The sequence below is a fragment of the Mauremys reevesii genome, linkage group 6 (assembly GCF_016161935.1).
Source record: "Mauremys reevesii isolate NIE-2019 linkage group 6, ASM1616193v1, whole genome shotgun sequence".
Lineage (NCBI taxonomy): Eukaryota > Metazoa > Chordata > Testudines > Geoemydidae > Mauremys > Mauremys reevesii.
In genome coordinates, this window is record NC_052628.1 from 101,334,476 (window position 1) to 101,360,740 (window position 26,265).

General features: G+C 40.3%; 1 protein-coding gene across 7 annotated transcripts in view; it reads right to left on the bottom strand.

Moving 5' to 3' along the window:
* Positions 1–26,265, bottom strand: part of CCDC171 (coiled-coil domain containing 171) — a 202,746-nt gene that overhangs the window by 116,634 nt on the left and 59,847 nt on the right. For 6 of the 7 annotated variants that reach the window (XM_039544117.1, XM_039544116.1, XM_039544119.1 and 3 more), the window contains 6 exons: positions 24,684–24,786; positions 17,171–17,277; positions 14,331–14,420; positions 11,471–11,671; positions 4,100–4,267; positions 1,846–2,034 (listed from right to left, as the gene is read on the bottom strand). In XM_039544117.1, coding sequence (XP_039400051.1) covers positions 1,846–2,034; positions 4,100–4,267; positions 11,471–11,671; positions 14,331–14,420; positions 17,171–17,277; positions 24,684–24,786 — 858 coding nt within the window. The remainder of the gene's footprint in view (positions 1–1,845; positions 2,035–4,099; positions 4,268–11,470; positions 11,672–14,330; positions 14,421–17,170; positions 17,278–24,683; positions 24,787–26,265) is intronic. The other variant, XM_039544120.1, reaches the window with a different exon arrangement.

The following is a 26,265-nucleotide window of genomic DNA, read 5'->3' on the forward strand; positions in this document are numbered from 1 at the left end:
GGTTTAAACCCACTCCAGACAGGTGTGACTACACAGGATGGAGAAGAAGGAAAAACAGGGCTCAGGAACAAGAATTCACACGCTGCATTTACCTCTTGTCCTGCTCATTCACAAACAGGGCCTTACCAAATTCACAATCCATTTTGGTCAATTTCATGGTCATAGGAGTTTTAAAATAGTAAATTTCATTATTTCAGCTATTTAAACCTGAAATTTCACAGTGTTGTAATTGTAGGGGTCCTGACCCAAAGAGGAGTTGGGGGGGGGACAAGGTTATTGTGGAAGGGCTTGTGGTACTGCTACCCTTACTTCTGCGCTGCTGGTGGTGGCGCTGCCTTCAGAGCTGGGCAGCTGGAGAGTGGCGGCTGCTGGCCAGGAGACTAGCTCTGAAGGCAGAGCCACCACCAGCAGCAACGCAGAATTAAGGATGGCAAGTATGGTATTGTCACCCTTATTTCTGTGCTGCTGCCTGCAGAGCTGGGCCGTCAGTCAGCAGCCACCATTCTCTGGCCACCCAGCTCTGAAGGCAGCAGTGTTGAAGTAATGGCGACATGGTATGGTATTGCCACCCTTACTTCTGCGCTTCTGCTGGTGGGGCATTGCCTTTAGAGCTGGGCACCTGGCCAACAGCTGCTGCTCTCCAGCCACCCAGCTCTAAAGGCAGTGTAGAAGTAAGGGTGGCAATATCCCGATCCCCCTAAAATAACCTTGCAACCCTCCTGCAACTCCCTTTGGGTCAGGACTCCCAATTTGAGAAACCCTGGGCTCCCCCATGAAATCTGTGTAGTGCAGGGTAAAAGCACATAAAAGACCAGATTTCATAGGGGAGACCAGATTTTATGGTCCATGATGCGTTTTTCATTGCTATGAATTTGGTAGGGTCCTATTCATAAATTGAAGACGTCATCCTGAATTTGGCATAACACAGCATTTCCCAAACTTTTGAAAGCTGAACTCCCTCTCAGGAAAGTTCAATTAATCAGGTCCCCTTTCAATCATACCACATCAGCAGGACAGTTGAGAGTGGGAGTCAGGGACTGCATTGGCACTGAGATATAGGAACCTCTAACCTATAAGTAATTGACTTGAGTCCCATCCAAGTTGGTAAAGAAAAGAGGAAAAAAACCCTAACACTTCAGTCTCAATAGACAAGTAAAAAGCTAAAAGAGCAAAGAACCATCTTCTCAACACAAAGTGGACCATCCTGGTGAGGGTTGAGGCACACTGGCAGGTCAGCGTGTGTAGCTTTCATCTGCCCAGAGAGAACTTGAGTTTCCAGAGCTGACCATCTTCAACCTTTCATAAAAACACTAAACTTCAAGCTCAGTGAACATAACTAAAGTCACAGTTATTTGTTTCACTGTAGTGCCTGAAACAAAGGGGACTATTTCACTGTTTAACATTGTAACTGCTACTACTAATTTGCTCCTGGGTTCAGAATTTATATACTTAATTTCATTCCACAGTGAATTCAAATCACTATTATTCTACAAACTCTCAGAAGGGGGGGGTCATATTGGAAAAAGCAACTGGGGCTCTATGTAATTCTACAAAGAAATCTATCTTTTCACGGTATAGCTTTAATCTCTTCCAAAAAAAAAAAAAAAGGAAATCCAACTGCAGGATCTAATTAAGCAATGCATTTCAGGAATGTTTTAACAGAAAGTCATTCATTTCCTAAAGTAAGTAAAAGTTAATAGTAAAAGAATACTTAAAATAAAAAATATATATACCAAATTCCTAAGCAACTTTAAATATTTAGTACAATATTTCTGTATTTAGAGTTCCAAACCAGTTTAAAGAAAAAATGTAGACGTTTAGAGCTTTCTGGAACAAGTACAGTACCTGTGCCCTTGCATGAACTTCCCCAAGGATTCCTGAGTACTGCTGCTCCAACTCCTTTTTCTGTTTCTGCCAACAGCTTTCCTGTGCTTTCATCTGCTCAGCCACTTTGTTAAAAGTGTCTTCCTGGGTCTGTTGAAGTTCCCTCATGGTATCAGACTTGTTCTTGCAAATATATTCTAGATGAGATATCTGCATCATAGGAATTTTAAAAAAGATTTATTAAACAAAAATGCCCCTTTGTGTTTGATTTAAATCCTACTTTAATGAAAGATTCTTTTGGCAGAAGACCTTGATTGCATTTTCTTCAGACAGCACAGAAGTAAAAAGCTAAGCATGTCATAGATCTCCTGCTTCATATCTGTCTTTAAAACCCACTTCTTCCAAAAAAATCCAACCTACGGTGATCTCATCAACGTTGTCATCTCTATACACTCCTGTAGCTGAACAGATGCCCAGGTTTCATTTGGGTCTGTGTCAGAATTCTTCTGGACAGGAACCTTATCTTATTTGTTTTGAAATGTGCAGAGAACATTTACGGTGCTATATAATTAATAATCTTAGCACAATAATCATACAGCAAGTTAAGTGATAATGAAAAATCAGAGGTTGCATTTTTATGTAATGTTTTATTTGAAAACCAAAGCATTACTTGTATTTTCTGAGTATTAAAACAATGTAAGAGAGCTTTACTGTACACATGATGCCTCTTTTCACAGGCAAGCTTGTTAATTTTATGATGCATTTCCATGAGCAGATTATGGGGTATAACTTAGCGATCGATGCTTTAGCTGTGCAACTTCTATTAAAGCTAAATGGAACTGTGTTTTCATTCAAGAATGTATCTCAAATAGGCATGCCTGCATTTTTCAATACTGAATCTAAACGTATGGTCAATATTCTTTTCTATACATTGTACAGAATTGCAGGTGAAAAATCTCTGCTAAGAGATGCAGCAGACAACACTGCCTGTTAAATTCTAAGAAGCTGATGTGCCTGAAATATCACTGAAAACACTTGCTGGCCCATCTCAGCTACTGTACAGACACTCCCCGATTTATGCAAGCATTCCGTTGTGGAACGCCTTGCGTAACTTGAATTTTGCGTAAGTCAGAAACGTATACCTAAGAATTATGCAAACAAATAAAAAACCCTCCTATTTCTAGCTTATGAAACTTTTTCCATAAGTGCGGATTTGCGTAAGACGGGTTTGCGTAACCCGGGGGGCATCTGTACTTAAAAACTACCAGTAATTTTGTTGTTGTTCTGTTTTCTCTAAAAGGACAAAGGAGGTGTTTCCTCCACATCTAATCTGCATGATCCACATCTTTGTCTAACCAAACCCTGTTTATGTTTTCCATTGACTGCTGGGATATTTACTAATAGTGGTGGAGTCAAAATGATTAACTGTAAGCAACCCTGTTCTTGAACTTGAGCCAAGAGAGAGTGTTCATAAGTCCAACAGATGAAAAACTCATGAAAGTTTTTCCCTCCTTGTCCCTCAAGAGCAAATGTCAGCATAGCCAAGATCTGGAATCTTTCTTCTAGACCACAGAAACATAGTGCTGACCCGATTAATGGAGCCAGAACATGAATGGAAATCCTTAGGAGCAGCATATGTTAGTCTGCTGAGCCAGTTTAATTTATTGTAACAAAACAGATTTCTGAAAAATATGTTTCTTTTGAACAGACAGCCTTATGAAATATGAAATCACCCATAAAAGTATTGTGTCCCCCCCAAAACAATTTTTTATAGTTTTTAAATTCATAATGCTGGTTCTAAATGGATTATATTTCAGACTATAAATGCCATAACCAAATAATTATATTTTTTAAAAACAGGATTTTGATTCAGAAGCAAATGGTTTTAAGATGCTCCTGTATTTTGTTTCTCTTTTATGCTAAGATAAAGAGTTGGTTTATTAGTATAAATGACTAAGTTCTTTGAATTGCTTCATCAGTAAGATTAATTTATTTTCTTTTAATTAGGTCCCTGTGGCTAATACTGGCTAGTAGTATTAGCATGTCCTGCACAGAAAGTGGAGCTTAGAGACTTCATACAGACTTCAGTCACATTTACATGCCCACAGCAATGGCATCAAACTGAGTTGTAGACAAGCCATAATTACTGGTATTGAATTATTAACATCCAAATTCTTTTTGAAATAAGATGAATGTCAGTCCCTTTTAATGATACTGTGATATGGACAAATGTCACTGAATTTAATAGAGGTATCTGGCGCCTGAGGACAGTTACCTTCTCATTAGCCCTGCTGAGGTCTAAGATCAGGGCATCAACATTCTCCTGCAAGATTGCACAAAGCTCAGGCCAGGAGAATTTATCCAGGATGCCTTCTGGTTGTTTTATAAGCACACAGCCTGCTACCAAATGCTGATATAAAGTATGGAGGAAAGTTAGCTTCTCCTGTGAGACACAAAAAGAAAAAATAACTGTTGTATATAAATATTAGACTAGCTTTTGACTCTAATATTAGACTCTACAGAGATACACCATGCACACAAGTCTTGTGTGTTCTGTACACATCTGAAAAGACAGAATTACTCATATTCTGAAATTCTATTTCAATTTCAAGAGAACCATTCTTAATGTGTGTCCAAATTCATTAACAAAAACAGAAGAGAAAAAGATTTTGTAAACTGAGTTTAAATAGATATAATGTATAAATACGTATTTCCCTACAATCCTCATGATATTAAATACCATGCCTGTAATAAATATTTACAGAATTGATTCCTTCATTTCTTTAACTAAGTATATGAAATTATTGTGTCATTTTAGAGGTAACTAATGTTTAAAATCTCTCCCCACCACCACACACACTTATTCCACTGGACTGAAGTTCTATACAAATTATACCTGCTTCCAGTATATAGCATAACATAACATGTACAGTATATATTAACAAAAAAAGTTAATTAGCATGGCAGCACAAAATTTGACTATACAAACACCAAATTAGATTATTTTTAAAACAGAAGCACATTTTTTAAATAATTTGATTTGATGTTTGTTCTTTTCATGGATTATATGTGAACACCTAACTGTACAAAACAGGTTTTTATGAGCATCAGTTAAACTCTACAAGCCTGATCCTGATCTCATTTACATTGGATTTTACACTACAGCATACTGAATGGACTTCAGTAGTGTTAGTACTTATTCACTCCAGAGTGAGATCAGAATCTGTTTATGCATCTATTTAGTCCATCTGTGAAGTCTAGCAACTTAAAATTAAGACAAATCAAAGATGATTCCAACACCACAACTAGGGCTCTGATCCAAAGCCCATTTAATCAATGGAACAATGCCCACTGAAAGCAATGGGTATTGGATCAGGTACTAAGTCAAGAAATCATGAGACTTCATGAAGGTATTAAAGACTCTCCCCATATCCCCCCAACCCCACTTCCAGTGCAACTGCAATTAATACTGTGTCTTCTCCAACTACATTTGGGTACATTTTGTTGTTTCTAATTCATAATATTTTAAGCAATAAAACATTTTATAAACTGTTACAACCTAATCTTCTACTGCCCTGGGAACAGTTTAACCATGTCACCATTGTTTCCTTTTTGCTTCGGCTGTGATAAACCAAGCATGATAATCAGCCCTTTGGTGAGAAAAAGAAATCCCAAGTCCCAGAATCAACTCACACATGTTGATCTCAACCACAAGTAGACATGCTGACTTTACAATACAGTCAGGCTTCTAGTTTCCTTTCCTTTAATCACTATCTGATGTGTAGAACAATTCCAACTGCTTCATGTGGACACAATTTAAATCCCAGACTGTAAGAAGAGTGGAAAGAATGTTTCCTTTTTACTCAGTTTGGCATTTGTGACCATAGTTGCTGGAGTAATGAGCTCAATATGTAGAACAATTGAGATAAAGAATATGATTGATATAGCTAATGCAGAACTATTTTATGTGGAGGAAATTAAAAGGAAGCAATTATTAAGATCAGTAAACCACCAAAAGAGGAAATCTAGTTTTGAAGTAAAGCTTCATGAAGCAATTACCACATATAGCATACCACAATCAGCTAATACACAAGGTACTAACCTGTTCTGTAACTGTTGTTCTTTGAGATACGTTGCACATGTCCATTCTACTTCAGATGCTTGCGTGCCCAGTGAACCAGAATCAGAGATTTTCCCCTTAGTGATACCTATTGGGGCAGCACATGAGCCCTTAGGGCTTTCACGCTGCTGCATGATGGTAAAAAAGGGACAAGGCCACCCCCAACCCTCCTTAATTCCATCTGCCCACATAGAAACTCCAATATAGAGGGAAAGGAGGGTGAGTCGCAGAATGGATGCGTGCAACACATCTCAAAGAACAACCGTTACAGGAGAGATTAATAACTCTTTTTCTTCAACTGATTGCACACAGGGTCGGCTCCAGGCACCAGCCCAGCAAGCAGGTGCTTAGGGCGGCCAAGGGGAAGGGGCGGCACATCGGACTCTTCGGCGGCAGGTCCCTCAGTCCCTCTCAGAGGGAAGGACCTGCCGCCGAATTGCCCCTGAAGAAGAAAGCGGCGCGGTGGAGCTGCTGCCAATTCCCCAGCAAAAACCCTGGAGCCGGCCCTGATTGCACGTGGCCATTCCATGCCATGTGACTCACAAGCAGTTCAAACTGGAGGTGAGTTTCAGAACAAGGACTGAAGAACTACTAGTTCAGTGTGACAGGATGCTGGGCAAAGGCTTGCTGATTCAGCCCCGTCACCCAGCTCCAATTTAGGGCAATAAATTAGAGCTGGCTAGATGTAACCTGGCCCTAATTGGGAAGCAGAAACAGCTGCCGCCTAATTAGCCTGAGGCTGTATAAAAGCCTCAGAGAAAGGAAACCAGGAGAGTGGAGAGTAGAAAGAAAGTGAAAAGGCAGGGAGTGGAAGCAGGGAGGTAGCTCTTCCCTCCCTCTCTCCCTGCTGCCTGCAGACAGTGAAGGGACAATTGTACATGGTGAAACAGTGGTGGGAACAAGTCTGTGAATAACCTGCACCAGTTGTTGCTAACCCCAAGGTCTCAGAGTGACTTTGTGGCAGTAGGGACTTGCCACACTCTGCTACATGTGGGGGCTTGTCCGGGATCCTGTGCCAGAGCAAGTGTTTGGCAGCCTGGAGACGGAGGAGACCCTGCAATGGCTGGTCAAGCAGCAGGAGGAGGTGCAGAAGGCAATGCAGAGTTTTCAGCAAGCCCACCAGCTGGAGAGAGAGGCCTCGCTCACCTGGCAGGCAAAACAGCAGAAGAGCCTGCAAGACTTCATTCGGGAGCAGGACGGCACCCAACAACAGCTCTTGCAGAAAATGGTGAGTGCCGCGGGAGGGGATGGCGTTTGGGCGCCGGGCTTAGGACTGTGTAAAATGGGCCCGACAGATGACCCCGACGCCTTCCTAAGCACATTTGAGAGGGTAGCCTCTGGGGCTGGATGGGACAAGGTAACCTTGGCTCTGCGACTAGCTCCCTACCTAGCCAGCAAAGCCTAGGCAGCCTACATGGCCCTAAGTTAAAAGCAAGCCAGGAGTTATAAGGCAGTAAAGGCAGCTGTCCTGTATTGGGTGGGGCCGTCTGCAGAGAAGTACCACCAAAAGTTCCAGTCAGTGAGGTGGATGGGGAGGTGGGGGAGGAGTTGCGGCTTCAGGCATTTGCCCAAAAGTTAATGGACTGGGCCACCCACTGGCTGAGGCCGGATGCCCAGACAGCGGGGGAGATTATGGACATGCTTGTCCTAAAGCAGTTTTAACAGTCTCCCTGAGAACATAAAGGTGTGGGTGAGGAGGCACCAAGAGATTACGGTCGAGTCAGCTATAAAGCTTACGGGTACACAGAGGCGGACTTCCCCAGGAAGCAGGAATGGCTGAGCAGGGACATGGAGAAGGCCCAGGGAAGGGCCAGGAGAACAAACGGGAGGACACCCAAGGGGCTCCCACAGGGTCCAGACCAGTTATCTGCTGGCGGTGTGGATGACAGGGACACAAGAAGGGGGACTGCCCACACATGGATTGTGGGGTGGAATAGAAGGGTAGGCACATACAGCAGTTTATCAATCAGAGAGCCCTGCCCGTGACCTGCCCTTGAACAAAAAGAATTAGCACTTTCTGTTGAGACAAGCAGCAAACAGGTCTCTGTGAGGGACCCCTCCACACGCATTTGAAAAACGAATCTGACAATATCCAACCTGAGAGATAACTTGTGATCTCTGATGAATGAACTGCTCAGGTGATCTGCCAGACTGTTCTGAACACCAGGAAGATGGGAAGCATAGAGATGTATTGCACTGGTGCCACAAACTCCCCCAGATACATCACCTCTTGACAGAGACGGTCTGATCTGGCCCCTCCCTGTTGCACAGTACATCGCCAATATTGTCCAGGAGGTCTTGGGTCTCTCCCTTGACATTAGGGAGGAAAAGCTCAACAGACCAGATGAATAGCCCACAATTCCCACATGTTTATGTGGTCAGCCAAATCTTGATGAGACCACAGACGTTGAGTTTGTAAGTTTCCTAAGTGAGCTCCCCAGCTTACAGAAGAAGCATCTGTAACCAAAGTCAATGTGGGTAAGGGAGGGGCCTATCTACCAGACCAATGAGGCTTGTACTCCTGCAGGTACTCAAATCAGCATGTCCAACAGGTGACGAGCCAGAGAGTACACTGACTTTAATCAGTTCTGCATCTTTCTGAGATAATGTCTGGCATGCTGAAACACATACATGCAGGTGGCCATGTGTCCCAGTAGTCTGAGGCAGTTTCTTACTGTTGTGACTGTATGGACTTTGAGATCTGAGGAAAAGTTTAATATTGTGTGGAAATGTCTTGAGGTAGGAACATCCAGGCTACTGTAGAATCCAGGATTGCTCTGAACTGGGAAGTAGACGGACTTGTCCTCATTGATCAACAGACTCAGAATACTGAAACGGGATTGGATCCTGTATAGACTGGAGCTTGGCTCAACCTCTTGCCAGCAAGTTGTCCAAGTAAGGAAATATTTGCATCCCTGCTTTCCTTAAGAATGAAGCCACCACTACCATGCATTTTGTAAATACTCGTGAGGCAGCAGCCAGGCCAAAGGGCAGGACCATAAACTGGTAATGGGTGTTGTTGATCAGAAGTCTTAGGAGTCTCCTGTGGCTTTAATGGATAGCCACATGGAAATGCATCCTTCAAACTGAGAGCAGTGTACCAGTTGTCAGGATCCAGGGTGGATGGAGGTTAGGTTAGGTTGACCATGTAAAAATTATTTTCTGTATATATTTGTTTAAAATTTGCAAGTCTAGGATAGTTCTGAGACCTCCTAGTGAACAGAAACCTTTCCCTCCATGGAAAGGGGGAATCTTTTCCATAGACTATAGAATTTGCTTTCTTTTAAGGAAAGGAATGTAAATTCCCAATGATTTCAGCATGGCCCTCAAATCCTAGAGACTGTGGGGCTTATCATCTGTCTTCTATGAGAACAGGGTAGGACCTTCAAAAGGGAGATGCTGGATAGTCTGCTGGACCTCCTGCGGGAGCACAGACAATTGAAACATTTGTACATGGTTACTATAGATGCCATGCTCTGGCTGCTGAATCTGCCCCCATCAAAGGCAGCTTGCAGGGAGGTCCTAGCCACCAGTTTGCCCTCTTCTAAAATAACCTAGAATTCCTGCCTGACATAATCTGGCAATTTGTCTCAGAACTTCATTACATTGTCTCAGAAGGAGAAGTTGTATCTGGCCAGTAAGGCTTGCTAGTTAGCATTAAAAAACTGTAGGCCAGCTGTGGAATAAATCTTTCTACTGAAAAGGTCTAGTCTCTTTGCAACTTTGTCCTTTGGGATAGAAGGTCATTACTGACACACACTTTCATTCACTGCCAAGACAACTAAGGAGCCTGGAGAAGGTTGGGTGTAAAAATGTTCATAGCCTGAGAAGGGATATAGTACTTTCTCTCTGTCCTCTTAGCTGTCTGAGGAAGAAAGGATTGCATTTGCTACAAATATTTTGTAGCTTCTAGAATGGCTCTGTTTATAGGTAGAGCCAACCCTGTATGTCCACCAGCCTATGGGAACTTTCCTGAGTATCGAAGCTGCTACTCTCGTTAGTAACCCCTGGTAGTGATCCTGAACAGGTGAAGAAACCTCAGACACTTCTAGAGAATCCAGCATCAAGAGGAAGAACAGGTCCCATGGTGCTATATATAATTCCAGTGCCTTCCATATCAAGATATTTCCATGATGCTGCTGTTATTGCATCAAAGGGGTCAGAACTGCAGTGGGGGTTGACAATCCTCAATGAGCTGGAGTTGACAATTCTTGATGAGAAGAAATCAATATCAGGGAGTACCTCTTTCCAGATAATACTCTATCTCCCAGTGGCTTATTAGTGGACAGTACAGGGAACCTCAAACTTCTAGAGGAACTTGGTTTCTTTGGGGAATGCTATTCTGATGTTCTGTGCGTCTTCTTCTGGACCAGAGAAAGGGAATGGTGCCTACTATAAGATGCAATGTCCAGAGGAACACTCCTAACTGAGGTAGAAATACTCAGGGCCTGCCCCAAGAGGGAAGGTTCAGCAGGTGGATGCAGGTGGCCTCCATAAGGAGGTAATGCAGTCTCATCTCTGTCCTTTTTTGTCTGGGATCTGAAGTCCCTGCAGATCTTGCAATGATCTCAAATGTGACCGTCTCTGAGGCACCTTAGGTACCTGGAATGAGAGTCACTCACCAGCACAGATTTTTTGAAGCTGCACAAGACTTATAGCCCAGAGACCAAAAAATATCCCGGTACCAATTCCCTTTGTATACTAGGAATCAGATGCTCAAAGCTGTAACAGAAAATAAAGAAAACGTACACTAACAAGTACTACTATTTGCAGGAGGAAGATAAAAATCCATGAAGTAGGAGAAACCTCGGACTGCAACCTGACACACTCCAACTACAGATCATGGGTGATAAGAAGGAATTAAGGGAGGGACTAAGCAGCTTCCCTTTATACCCTTGTGCAGTGGTGCAAGAGTGCTAAGGATGTATGTGCCTCCCTAATGGGTACTGCTAAGAGAGAGTCTCCAGCCCTGCTGCACTGGGCACACACATACCTGAAATGGAATGGACAGATGCAATCACTCCAAAGAAGCACAGGAAACACTAGTTCGGTAGTGGGTGAGCAAAATGACATCAATTCCATGTTTGCTATTTTTGGAGGGGGGAGGAGTTGCTATTTGAATCAGTAATTAACACCAAGAGATTCTAAATACAAAATGTACATATTTACTTTCAACTAAGTAACAAAAAAAACCCAACCAAACAAAAAAAAAACCCAGTACTCCAGGCATAATTCTTTAAATAAATGCATTTGCCCTAAACAATACTTGCTAAGAGACAGATATTTTAAAATGGAAATGCCCAGAAAGGTTAAACTGCTAACTCATTTTATAAAATGGAATGAAAGAGAATTAAGACACTTGAAAATTTTGTAGATACTAAATACACATTTCAAAATACGTATCTTAAAATCATATTTTGCAGATAAATCTGTTAAAACATAAAGCAACCATCTGATGTATGTAAATGTACAAAGCTAAGATTAAATAAAGGCTCTTTTTGACAGTCATCTGGTCTCTGGTAATACCTCAGTATCCTTCTGGTAAGCCCTGGTAAGCTTCTGGATTTCATTTTCTGATTCTGTGGCACGGACTTTCTCTTTCTCCCAGCAGTGAAGTACATTCTGCAGTTCCATTTTTAAAGTGCCTATTAAAGCCTCTCTGTCTGCACACTTAGTGCGTAGATGATTTAACTCTTCATTGGCATCAGCCAGGTTATCCTGAGCTTCCTACAGAACAGACACACAAACTGAAAGGTTAGCAATAGTTTTACACCATACAGCATTACCTCAGCCAATGTTCGGTATCCTTGGAAGCAAAGAGCTATATAGAGAGATATTTTCAAAACAACCTAAAAGAATCTATCTGCTTACTTCTAATGATAGACTGAAATTAAAACTTGACACTGTTTTCCTCTGTTTTCTCCCTTTTTAATCCATCTCCAAGGTCAAAGTCTCCATAATACAACTGCCTTCCTTTTAGGGCTGGGTTTGTCTCCTTACAGAGAGAGTATACAGTGTTACTTCAGTTGAAAAATCTGACAATATAAAGATACAGCCTCCTATAGATATAAGGAACTGGGTGGCTCTGGTAAAAGGATACAGTACTTTTCTTCTGTAGATCACTGGTTCCAATGCAGCCTTGACTGGTAGCAACCAAAGACTGTTATCATCTTGTTTCATATTTAGTGGTCAACGTGAAATCAGAAATGGTACAAATGGTACAAATGTACCAACCAGCACTAAAACTCAGAAGACTTTTACAGCAAGAGGTTGCCTGCTAGGCAAGAAAAGACACATATGCTCTACCTCTTCTGCGAGCAGAGAACTTCTACTTCCAGGGCTGGTAATCTGACACCTTTCATGACCACCAAGTTCATACGCCCAAATCAACTTAATACTGAATATTGAAAGCATTTAGTTGAAATGTTTGCCTATAGATTTTTAGATCATAAAATCACGTTTGTCTAATTGTGAAGTGTAGTATCAGTTGTTTACTAAAGGTACTCATCACAATTGTATTTTCATATAATTTCTTAATAAAAATATTCAAATCCAAGATTAGGGCAACTTTCTTTAAGCAAGCTCTACCATGAAGAAATACTGGGCCAGGTTCTGTGCTGAGTTACACATTAAATTGAGTTTCTACAGATTTACACCAGTGTAACTCTGATCAGAAACTGGTTCACTATCTCAAAAGAGTGCCTATTTAAATATATATATATATATATATATAGTTGGTAGAATAGGTCTCATATAGAGTAGACATTTGCATTATAAAAAAAACTGCAAAATCCTTTAGGATGCTTTAAAAAAAAAAAGCATTGGGGCTGAAGCAAGAGTCTAGGAGGCAGAAATCAGGGCTCTATTGTCAGGTCTGCCACCAATTTCCTGTATATTCCAGGGCAAGTCATTTGGGCCCTAATCCTCTAGGGTACTGAGCAGTCTCAACTTCTAATGACTTCAAGGGGAGAAGTTGGTACTCAACACCTCACAGAATCTTATTGTTCATTAGTATCCTCCTCTACTCAAATCAGGAAAGTAGTACTTTACTTCACAGGGATGTTCTGAATCAAAATTAATTAACGTTAGACAAGTTCAGTGGAAGGCCACTGTGTTAGTACCAATGAATGCTAACAGTCTCTCAATAATAAATTGAAACAATGAAACACAGTGTATCTCCAGTAAAAGAATTTGAGAAACCTTGGGAGTGGCCACACTCAAATTTGTCAGTAATACAAAATGCTGCCAGTTGGAAGACAGAGTTTAACAGTGACCTTGGGACTTCTCTCGGTCCCTGATGTACCCAGACATGACACATTACAAAAGAGAGACAAAAACAAACTCTAATTTGAAAAATGCTATAAAATCAGAACTCCAGCTATCCATGAGAAGTGCTTGGCTTAGAGATCAGCAATTTCTTACTAGCAGTAATTTAGGCCTATAGATTTCTCCAAATGTCAGGACTACCTAATATTTGGCAGGATTATACACAAAATTTGGCCATAATATCCATAATAATTTCACTGATATCTGTCTTTACTGTAAGTTTTGCACATTTCATACCATGACTTTAAACTTTACAGTTCTGTAACTGAAACCTTCCAAATGCTTTCAGATGAGATCCATATACATAATCTAAATGTATGTGATCAAATTTCCCACAGATGCAGCCACTGAGATGAACAGAGGTCCAGCCTCAGCTTTCTATTGATCTGTTTATATCCCCCTCAGTAAGGTTGTGGAATTAATATATTCTCATTCCTGTTTGTCTGTTAAAAAACGAACATGTGGCTGAAACACTGTATTTTCCCTAGTAATACTAGAAAACTTTATTCTGAAACAAATCTGACCATTACAAGAAAAAGAAAAGTGAATATTTTAAAACAGAATTGTATTTTCATAAATAAGTGAATGAGTAATTAAGTGACAAATGTGAAAAATTGACAGTTGAACCAAAAAATATTTGAGGATAAATTTCATATGCACATTTTATGCATATAGAACAAAATATGAAAAACTAAAAGCTAGCAGAAAAAAATGTTGAGGATGACTTCAACACAGAAGAGCTACCCTTGCCAAACAAGCAAGCACGAAATGATGAAGTAAGAGGACTACTCAAGGATCAGATCATCTGTTTAAACAGATATTACTTCACTAATGCAACCTTTGAAATGTTCACATAGGTAGGCTTATAACATCTGTAGGCTACAACCACTATAAGGAAATATGACCTTGCACAAACTTGAGGTTTGACATTCTACTCAGTAAAGAGAAGTGATACAAACACTTATTTTGAGATAACATATTATCATGCAGATACAATCTAAGTGAGACATACCAGAAATATATGTAGTATGTTAAGAAGTTACAGTTCATAAAAATATACCTTAAGGTCTTGACTTTGAGACCATATTTTTTGTTTGGATGAATCAACCTCTTTTGTCATCTTCTCACGTGAAGCTTTCATTTTCTTTAGCTGAGAAAAAAGAAAAAAGAAAAACAGTTGGGAGTTGCAGAGGCTATGTAGGTACTTAAACATAAAATAATATTGCCTATACAAATGTAAAACCAGAATGTATTAGAAAACTCCTCAGACATCAATTGTAAACAATGTAACAGATTACCACTAAACAAGTTTGATATATTAAATATTAATAATGATATTACAAATAAATAATAGAAGCAATAACGCCAAACCAAATTCACTATTGCTTTTGTCCATGAACTCGCAAATATCTGGGGGGGGGGGGGGGGAAGTCTTTGAAGTGTGCCAGAAAATTTAAGAAATCCAGCTCCTAATGACTTTCAGGAAGCAAGTTTCGAAGTCAATGGCCCCTCCCAGAAAATGCCCTAAATGCAGCATCCTCCCTCTTAAACTGAGGGGACTCCAGCTCATGAATTTTTGCTGATTGCAACAACAGGAGCATAACTCAAGGAGAGGCATAGTCTCTCAAGTCACCTAATCCCAAACTATTCAGGGTATTACAAGCAACTACAGATGATCTTGGAGCACTGGAGTTATGTGCCCTCTTCCAGATGCACTTTTCTGATAAACTGGTGGCCACAATATGCGCTAGCTTCATTTTCCAGTGTCACTGTAGAGACCAACATAGCAGTTTAACGGTAATCTAATCCTGAGTGTCAAAAGGCACAAATAGTAGTAGCCACGTTTGTATGCGAAAGATACAAAGAGATAGGCAGAAAACAACAATCTTGGTCATTGCTGCTACCTAACCAGCCAGGAGTTGCTCAGAACTCTATAGTACATCTAAATTGTAAACACTTCACAAAAGGCCACTGCATGTCTCCCTCAATCAGGGGTGCTAATATAATCCTTGCCTACTCTATTAGTTGCTTTCCCCAATTTATCAGAATTATTTCTATCTTTTCCATATTGTGTTTCAGCCAGCCAGACCTCATCTACTCATCCCCCGAACTCATATAGACACGTGAAAGTGAATGCTCTAATTTTAATATTTACTAGCTCTACAGAAATTGAGTTATTAGCTCTTATGTTTATTTAGTAAATTAGAGCTAATATAATGTCACAAGTTCAAACAGGTCCAGACATATATGTAAAGCCAAATAATTAGTTACATCCATCTGTGTGTGGGGTCCTGTCATAAGTCTATATCCTACAAAACTTAACAGAATTAAACAAGCCTAAAACCATAGCGCTGCATACAAGAACAAGTTATTTTTATTGGATGGTGTTCTTGATAATCCCTGAGAGTTTTATTCTAATATTAAAAGAGTTTTATTACAAAACACGTCTAAGGACAAAATGCACAAAAAGCCAGAAGCAGCGGCATCTATGGGGAAAATCAAGAAGGAGAGAACACTGCCCTTTCTGTGTACCACGAGGGCATTCCGTGGTCTCTGGCTCCGCATGACAACTTCAGGGTCTGTCACATGCAGTCCTACTGGGAAGTCTTGTGGCAGGTCATCAGCTTGCGATTTATTTTCCTTGACAGTTCATTCTTCTTTCTGTCAGAGTACTCTCTTTGCTTTCTTAGCAGCCACCCCGTTGGCCTCCCCACTGCTGTCTCTGGCACTGTTTCACAACAAAGCACATTACTAAGCCAAAGCCTGCTGAGTAGACTTTTCAACTGTGCTGAGAATCATGTGACATTCATCCTCCCAAGTAACAATTCACTGCGGGTAATGTGCTCCTAGTTATTCTTCAGCTTCCAGACCTGGGCCTCATAAGAGATTCATAAACTACTAAACACACTGGTTATCTTATCTCACTGCAGAGACTTAACAGTGCTTGCTGTTTACAGAAGTATAATTGTTTCTGTGGTCACTTATTCTTGTGCCCCTTGAACAAATCTCAGAGGACTTGAAGGAGATTATTTTTCCCCATAAAAACAGTAGAGTGAATACGATTTATTTCAAATGTAATGAGTGACTGGATAAACAATATGTTTATCAAACAAAAGAAAGCTTAGGAATAGAAAAAAAAATAAAATACTGACACATTTCAGTGCTTTGCCAATTTTATGTACAATTAAAGGACTTTGAGAAGATCTAGTTAACTGCTCTCTTCTGGGTTTAAACCTACAAATTCATAAAACATTTTAAACCCAAGAGGATTAACCAAATCACATTAGCAATATAAATAAGAAAAACAAATACAAGACAGACTTTGCAACCAGTGGCTAAAAGCCTCTAGGACTGCATGAAAAATATATTTTTTTTAAAAATAGAAATATTTGTTACTGTTCTTTTTTACCTTCAGAAAAGTATAATGCAGATATCTCTTCCTCTGTATGACATTAAAAAAAACCCAAACCATGAAATTTAACAAATCTTCATCAATAACACAACTGATCTCTAAAAATAATGTCACTTTTCTTGTGGGGGTACTCACATTTACACAACTGATACCAATGCATGTTAAAATTCAAGTACTACATTGCATTTTTTAAATACTTACGTCATCTTTTACCTAAAGCCCTGGATGGAGGATGGAAAGTGTCATATTTCTGTGTAAGTTTACTGAAAACAGTTCAAAATAAATATAAAAAATAGTTTATATATTTTTAAGTGGAACATTACTGTAGGGCAAACTTAGGAAGAGTAGTGACAGAGATTATTTCTTTTTAGTATCCCTGTAGCTGTCAACTCAACATTCCCAATCTTTTGACCTTTGTAACAAGTGAGGAATACGTACTGTTGCAGGCCGAAGGCTATATTTATGGAGCCAAACAGTGCAAATGTTACCTCATTAGATGTATCTTCCAGCTTGTTCTGGTAATCTGTCAAGGTATTCCTCAAAGTCTCAAGGACAACAGAGAGGCTTGGAGGTTTAACTTTGTCCTTGTGACTGCCTGAAGAAAAATTACAGAATGAAAATAAAGCCCTTAAAGTCACAGAGAGACAGAGAACTGCTCAAACTGGAACAGAGATATTAAAATTAGTTAAGGCTGCTACAGTGACAATACAGAACACTGAACAGCAGCCTTGTTCTCCCTACGGCATACAGTTTCATGTCAAATATAGCTAAATAACTGCTTGTATGAGAGCTGTTGTACAACAAAGTTGCAATCTCCAGTTAATACTTGCAGTTATCATCCAACTAATGAACTCTATATCCAGTTTGAGGTATGTTGCTTAGCGATTATTAGGTCTATATGTCATTCAGTCAGATCACCAACCATTTACACTGCACAGGGACACACTTTGCAAAAACATCTTGTATTAAGTTAAGCAGATTGCACTTTTCCTGCATTATTTTGGTATCTTCTGACCAAGCGTGCATTTTGTAATGTAGTAATACATCACTTACTCAACAAACCTTTGCTGAGCCAAAGATCACATGACGTTGTTATGCTTGGAAAGGTCTTAAAACTCTTTAAATGTTCTTGAATTCCAGTCCAAAAGGAAACACAGATTTTTTATTATCTGTCTATGCATTCCTACATAATGTTTCAATTACAAATCTTAAAGCTGATATATCCATTATATGTACATCATATGTATTTATTAAACCCTTAAGCTACAACTTCTGCTCTAGTTGACTTAACTGGGGTCATATGCACAAGAGTAGATTACACTGTTGCCTTCAAAATGATTTCTGAAAACAAAGAACAATTTTATATTGATCACGTATTCATAAGTTGCCAACTGAATAACAGCAACAATAACAATAATTATATCATTTGCATATCACCTCTTTCCAGAGATCTAAACTCCCTTTATAAACATGAAAAAGCCCTCAATCCCTAGTATTGCCCTTATTTTACAGGAGACACTGAGAAACAAAGAGGTTAAAGAACATGATTTTCAGAGATGCTAAGCACCAACACCCACTGCAGTCAATAGAAGCTACAGTTGCTCAGCATGTCTGAAAAAAAATCAGACCCTGAGCAACTTTGCCAGCATAACACAGCAAGTCAGGACACAGACTGTATCTTGTATTCTAAAGCTATCCATCAGACCAGGCACAACTTTCTATAAAACTATAGTTGCAGGAGCACCCTATCTATCTTTTGACTATTTTAAAATCTTAGTTTATTTTTTTCTAATAAAAAATGGAAAGGTAAGTATCACCTAACCAACTGTGAAGCATTAAACAAAGCCTGGCTTTGGATACTCACATGGAGCACCAATTGCAGTCAATGGAAACATCACACATGCATGCAAAATCAGAATATTGCCGACAACCATTTTAAAATTGAAATTTGAAGAGTAATTTCCCTCTTTTAATCACTTCAGGAAGTACAGAATAGGGCTTAAGAGGTATTTCACTGTTGGACACACTAACTTTTCACTTTTATTTCTTAGTCCATCTTTATTACCATAGTCACACTTTGTGTTAAAACACATGCTGATTTGCGTTAGGGCTTAGAGTGCAAATTGCTTTATCCTCTGTTTCCGGAAGTTGGTGAGAATGCTATTCTAGGGCCAAATTCTGCACTATGATCAACACAAAATTTTCCAGTTAATTCAATGGGATGGGAACTGTTCATGCATATCCCAGGGCATAATTCTGTTCTAAGGTTATTGTTATCACAGTCTATTTTGGTCACTTTCAACATTAAGAAAAAAATACACTAAAAATAAATTATGGACTAGATATGCCATCCTTGCTCCATTATTTGTATTACTGTAACACCTAGAGGCCACCTCAACTTAAATAAGACCTAACTCTGATTCCCTGCTGTCTGGTTCCATGGAACAGTGCAGGGAGCACACAACATAAACCAATTATCACCCCTTTGTGGGGAAAGCTGCAGGCAGGTCCCAGTTGGGCCATGAGACAGAAAACAAAATCAGGTGCTTGACTGTAGCAATGTGCGGAATACTATGACATCTTAGAAAAATGCCAAATTCTACAGTGCTCTTATTGAGATGAATGGGTCAGTTCACACTGTGTAAAGCTATTGTTTCAGGCTCTCTGCTGACTCAGGTGGGCAATACTCCATGAGTTTACACTTGTTCATGCCAACCCTCAAAATGATAACTGGGAATTTTTAATCAATCAATATAATTAATACATAATCTATAGATCAGTCTACACAGGTTCATCTCTAAAACCTTATGGGCTAGAAATTATCTTTTAAATGAAAGCTAATATTCTGGAGTACAATTCTGTGACTGAAATCACAGACTATATCCCCTCCAAAGTATCCCACAGATGGTACAAGAACTATAACAAGATGAACTGATGAAAAATTATCAGCTAAATTTCATGGCTTTAAAAGTGACTGCGCGCGTATGTGTGTGAGACTGACTTTTTTTGCTTTATGAAAAATTGTTTACGTTTCCCTGCTTGTTTTTACTTTAGAAATATCAGGAGTGTCAAATCTTCTCTTGTTTTGCTAGAGAAGTCACATGAAGAACCCAAAGAGACTGGAAGATCTCTCCTCTCAGCCCTTAAGTGAAAGGACAGGACTGATGAACCTTTAACAAAACAGCATTTCTTTCAACTAGTTGACAGATGTTTGAATTAAACAGATGTTTAAAAGCAAAACAGAAAAGACATTTTAAAACAGTTTGTCATCACAGGAAAGTTATACTAGTATAAGGTAAGGTCTTAATTTAAATTGATATTATATTATTGTTATTATTAATAATATTACAGTTATGTTGCTTGGGAAGGGGGTTAAGTTAAACAAAAAAAAATTACTCTTATAGTGGAGTAAGTGTCCACCTGGGTGGTTATACTGGGATAACGATACCTGTATAACTGGTAAAACTTTGCCAGGTAGACAAAGCCTAAGGGTATGGCTACACTTACAAATCTGCAGCACTGGTAGTTGCAGCGCTGGTCGTCCAGCTGTGCAGGGCCAGCGCTGGTGTGTGGCCACACTCACAGCTACCAGCGCTGCAGTGTGGCCACATTTGCAGCATTTGCAGCGCTGTTTGGAGTGATGAATGCTGGGATAGCTGCCCATAATTCAAGTGGCAGCAACGTGCTTTTCAAAAGAGGGGGGTGTGGGGCAGTGTGACAGGGACCGGGGGGCGGGGGGAAAGAGAGAGTGGATTTTTGGAACTGACACTGTGCAAAATCAGAAAATTTTCCCACCCCCTTACTGTTAACTGCAAACAGCCTGCATCCAACATACTCTCTTTCCCCCCTCTGCACCCTCCCCCCCGTTTCTCTCAAGCAAAGCAAACACTCAACCCCTGTGAATGACTCCTTTTCTTGCTGCTGGTCAAGCAAAATGCAAACACTCAACCCCTGTGAATCACTCAGGGAGGAGGATCTCATTTGATTGTTCACAGATTGATCACAGCAAACAGGAGCTGATAAGCAGCTCCGGTAGAGCAGCTCCGGTAGCAACGGAGCTCCGGAGGTTCACAACAAAACAAAGAGAGGCTGCATAACAAAACAAAGGGAGTAATTTAGTTAAAAGCATTCTGGGATACACCCTTATACCCTGGAGGCCAATAACAGCGCTGGTGTGTGGCCACACTGGATGACCAGCGCTGCATCACCAGCGCTGCAATCCTTACACCCCAAGCAGACCCAGGTGTACGGCCAGCGCTGCAGCCAGGGAGTTGCAGCGCTGGATGTGCTCTGCAGGTGTGGCCACTTACTAATTGCAGCGCTGGAAAGCCTCCACCAGCGCTGCAACTCGCAAGTGTAGCCATACCCTTAGACTCTCTTCTCTTCTGTTCAGGTTTCAATATGTCAGAACCCCACTGCTTCTCAAGTTCTCCAACACAAAGAGAGAACTCAATGTTTGACACTTTTATATTGTTAAAAAGTGGTCTTTAAAATACCCTTTAGAAACCAAAATTCCTTGAGGCCTTTCTTTTTACATCATAAAGAAACAGAAACAACACATTCTTTTCCCCTTCACAGGTCATCTTTAAAAGAGCAAGCACCCATTCCAGCAACATTTTTCTCTCATGTTCTGACACAGAACAGTCATAGCTGGTGCAGAAATGTGATAAATCAGTCTCTCTCGGGTATGGTCCACGTGAGGAAGTTCTGATGCACCACTTCCAGGAGTCAACCATTGGGAGTTTATCATCAACTGAGTAGGTCTGCAGCTGATTCTCCTTCCCTGCTATGTAACTGGCCACTAGGAACATCTAGTAGGACTATGCCAACTCTCAATCCTTGAGCAGGGGTGCTGAAACAATTTTTACAGTGGGGATGCTGGGAGCCTTGAACCAAACTGTAAGCCCTGTATATAATGGGAACCACTTCAAGCAGGGGGTGTGATAGACCCCGAACACCCTTAGTTCCAGCACCTATGTCCCTGAGGACTTTGTTCTTCCATACTTGTTGATGTTATGCTGCAGTTCCCAAAATATGATCCATGGATCACTGGTGGCCCATGAAGCCCTTGCTGTTGATTTGTGCAGAGTAGTCAGATAACATCATGCTAGCTCTCCTAATTTCCAGTTGGTTTCTACGTTAGACCATAAGGAAGTATTAAAAGCTCCAACTTTTTATTTTTATTGGTCCTAGATTTTCTGCAAGTCCACTTCACAGAGCAATAGTCTCTCTTTGTGGGCATGAAAGAAATAATAGAAGCAGCAATATTAGACAAACATATACAAGAAGAAGCACATAAGAAGAAAACAAACCATCTTTGAAAATACTACAACACGATCAATTGAAAAGTGCAGCGAACCTGGAAGACAAACTGTAGAATTTTACTGTTTGTCTCCCCTCAAACTGGAGCAGCGCTTTTGAGGTTTCAGTGTTTGCTATGAGGACCCACTTGCAGCAGCAAATCAGACATTCTGCAGAGGAGCAACTCTCTACATCTGCTTTTGAAGCTTTAAATATTTTTATTTTTAGATGTCTTATTTTTAAAAGGTGGTAGTAAATAAAGTGCATTAAAAACATAAACTACTGAATTCCTACTAAGAGGGAAACATGGGATCAGATCACTCCTTGTGATACTTACCATCAAGGGGATGAGAAGAATGGAAAACCTGTTCAAAGTACTATAAATTACTTAGGAATTGCCCCTTAGTAGCAGCAGCAGACCGCCCCCTCTCTTTAACCCTGCAAAAGCTCCTTTGTGCAAGAGAGGCGCCATAGGCTTGAGAGGAGACTGGGAAAGGCTGCTCTAAATGGCACAAAATCCCAGTGAACCTATGGGGAAATACCCATAGGAGTTAATGTTGACGCTTTCGGCATTAGTTCTCACGGTTCCCACTATGCACCTGGAAACTGACTGTGAGGATTTATCTGGCCCAAGTGCAGGTGAGGAGGTCATAGTATCACAGTTTCAGATGAAGCCATGCTTTCATCGGAAACAGGGGAATCCCCAGAAATATCAGAAAGGGGTCTAGTGCTCTTCCACTCAACTTTACCTGTCCAAAGCTTTTTATCTGGAATGACATTTGTCACAGTTCAGGGCAACTGCACTTGTATTTCCCCATAGTGGTTCAGCAAGGGTGCTCACTCTCAGGGATTCCAGCTCCCCAGCCATTGCCTTTCTGGGTAGAAATACATGTTTCTCTCCTTTCTGACTCGTGTATTTCTAGGCTGCACAGTTCCCTGTCTTCACTGTGTATTTCCCAGCACAGACAGGTTGCCCAAGGATACCTGCTTGCTTTCTCTTTAGAGAGGGATACAAGTGTAACTATTACAGATATAAACTACTTTACAGATTTCTATGCAATCCTACTTAATTCTTCAGGTAAAAAGCACTACAGAGAAAGCACTAAAAACAATAAAAGAACCTACACTCATGCTAATAAGATTACTAGAATTAATCACAACCATAACATGGATTCTGGCTGGCCCGGTCCTTCCGGCCTTACCCTAAGGATTGGGGCCCTCTGTGGACCAGGGATTTGCGGATCAGGAAGAAGGCCATACGCTAGTTTGGAGCCAGGCTATTTATCTAAAACCCCTTTCTTAAATCGGTGGTTCCTGGAGAATCCACTTTGAAATAGTATATGCACACCTTTCCATGGGAGGTGGCTTCTTTGAAGATGTTACAGCCTGAGTCAATTTGCCTAATCACCCCCTATTGTCCTTCAGATGGAAATACATACAATTCCACAATACAATACACAATTGCATTTTTAATATAATGAACTCCAAAGATGTTAAAACTAATTCATTAAGGTTTAAGTTAATTCAGTAAAGTTCATTCAGGATATTTCAGGAAATTATCAGTCTGTCACAACATTATTTGGCCAAAAATGCAGAGAAAGTAAAAAGGGGGGGGGAATCAATGAAAGGCTGCCACATCATCCCTCAATGTATCTTGTTGCTAGATATTGCAGAAATGCAGATATAATTTATATAGCACCACATAGCACATTAGGTTTAACATGAACTTAAAAACAAATAAACCCCTTTTCTGAACATGTTTTACCTATTTTTATAAAAAGTAATTCCTAAATTTATTATAACAAAGATTAGAGAAAAATATTCTTTATGTATTCAGTTCATTTCCTGTGTGTGTTGACAGCACTTTGTGAATACTTTGTTTGATTGGTTCTCTTGTATAGGTATGTGCATGTTCCATGCACCAAAGAGAAATTTAAAAAAAAAAAAAAAGAGTTTTTCTAAGAACATAAGATTGTAAAAATCACAAAAACTGACCAGGGAAATTAACGGTCAGCTGTAGTACCTAAAACTACTTTTACTCCCTTTTTTAAAATAAATTTACTAGATTTCAGATTAATGGTGTCTTGATAATTACTGTTTATCTCAGTCCCCATCTCAATTGTAGAGCAGTATGTTACAGATAATACCATATAATGTATATGGTAGAGTGACACTAAATCTTCAATTTCAGATTTATATACTAATCGGAAAAATATTTACCAGTATGCTGTTTGAAATTAAATAAATGCAACTGAGTTAGAGTACAAAGTACTGCTATAAAGAGAACTGTGTAACATCCTGTGTCCTACATAACCTTTGTGAATATGTGACCTTTAAGTTGCTGAAGGTTGCCTCAGAATTTGGCTCAGTTCAGTCAAAACATCTGTTCCCTTTGCAGGTAGGCTGTAAGGACTTTTTTCTCAGTTGGATTTAGAGCACAGCAAGTGAGCCCTTTTCTGACCGACCAGATAGATCCCAGCACTTGTAAATCAAGTTCTGGGCTGACAACAGTAGGTCCACATTCCGTCACCCTTTCTCAGCTAGCGAGGCCACTTGACTGCTGTGAGAACTGCTCTTATCATGTCATCAAATCAAAACATGTTGAGAAGAGGGAATGCGAGAGGCATCTGCAGAATTCCCACAATGTAGTGACTTTGGAACATTGACAGATGCATCTGTCATTTTATACCTTCAACTAACCTGCTGTCCGCTGGCTTGACATAGTAAAGCTGTCCAAGAGTAACTCCAGTTCTCTCACGTTGTTTTCACACATCTCTGTTAGGAAGGCCTGGCGTTTCTTGGCCTTTATTTGACAGGGGGATGGGTGAAGGAAAAAAAATATTAAAGTGGTAAACAAAACAAAAAAAAGACTTGTGTTACAATTAACATTTTTACTGTAGGACAAATTATATAAAAAAAGACACATTGCACATCATTACATTTTCCTGAAACCAAGCGGGTACAACATGACAGTACAAACAGCTAAAACAGTGTTTCAGTGTGGACTTAACAGTCATTTGGGATAAAAAAACGGGGGAGAGTGTGTGGGGGCCCTTCAAGCAGTCAGAATTAGTAAATGTTCTAAGAGTATTGTAATTTTCTCTTCTTGCCATAAAAATAGTCATCTGCTGCCTATGTATACAAACAACAAAGTTAATTGTTGCACCCTGCAAGGACATCTGGAAAGGCACAATGCTTCTGACAAGATGGGATGGAAATCAAGGATCTGCTGCTCTGGAAAAGCCCATACCTACTGTAGTTGCAACCTGCCAAGTGCAATTGGTAGCTATATTTTCCATGCTAGATAGTGGTTTCTTCAATCTCAAAAACTCTGCTTTCTAGTTAATGTCCCAGAAGCAACAGAATAATGGAGAACACTTCAACTCCCAGCACTGGATTTTCTTTCAATAAGCTTTTCACTAGGGGACCTTGTGTGTAGGCTGTTGTTCAAACTACAGGGCTGGTCCTATTTCGAGGGACAGCTTAATATTAAAGTGTCTGAAAAGATTTGGAATGAAATAAAATTTCAAATAATAGTTATGTCACATCGATTATTGTTTCTTCTTCAAAGGGCAGCCCTGCATCCAACTTGAGTAGACAGGCTGGGCAGTGGGCAGATCAATGGGAGAGGCACCCTTCCCACAAGACAGTCTAATAGTTGCACAGACAATCCACAAAGGCTGCTTCAGCCCATCAGCTGATTTAGCTCCATTCTCCACTATCATTGGGGTAGAGTAGGAGGATCAGCACAGCAGTAGGTCCTGTGGCCACACACTCCATCCACACCTCACATCACACTTCTCCCTCCTCTGTGCAGCAGACCCTGCAGTCATGAAGGAGGGGCTAAATTTGTAATTGCAAGAGTGTAGATAAGTAAACTTAGTATGTAGTTACAAATATTGAGGTAGCATATGACATGTTTTCTTTTCATATGAAAAATATTTTAAAGAATATTAATAAAATGTGAGCTTAATATTTCACTCTTAGTTCAGGAGCACATTAAGCACTTGACACTGGCCAAATATGCACTCAGTAATGTCAGGAATGATTCAGAGCCCGCAGCACAGCAAGTCTCTGGGCAGCTTAACAAGTGTAGCTGGCCTGTCCTAGGCTGCTTGCTTGGCTGCACCACCTCATTGGCGGGAAGAGTCAGCTGACTAGCTCTTAAGCCCAGCAGCAGCAGTTCTGCAGCTGCTCAAAGCATTTGCATATGGCTGTGATAGCTCCTGAGCCTGATTGCCCCAGCCTTGCTCTGACCTTGTTCCAGTCCTGCTCCAATCCT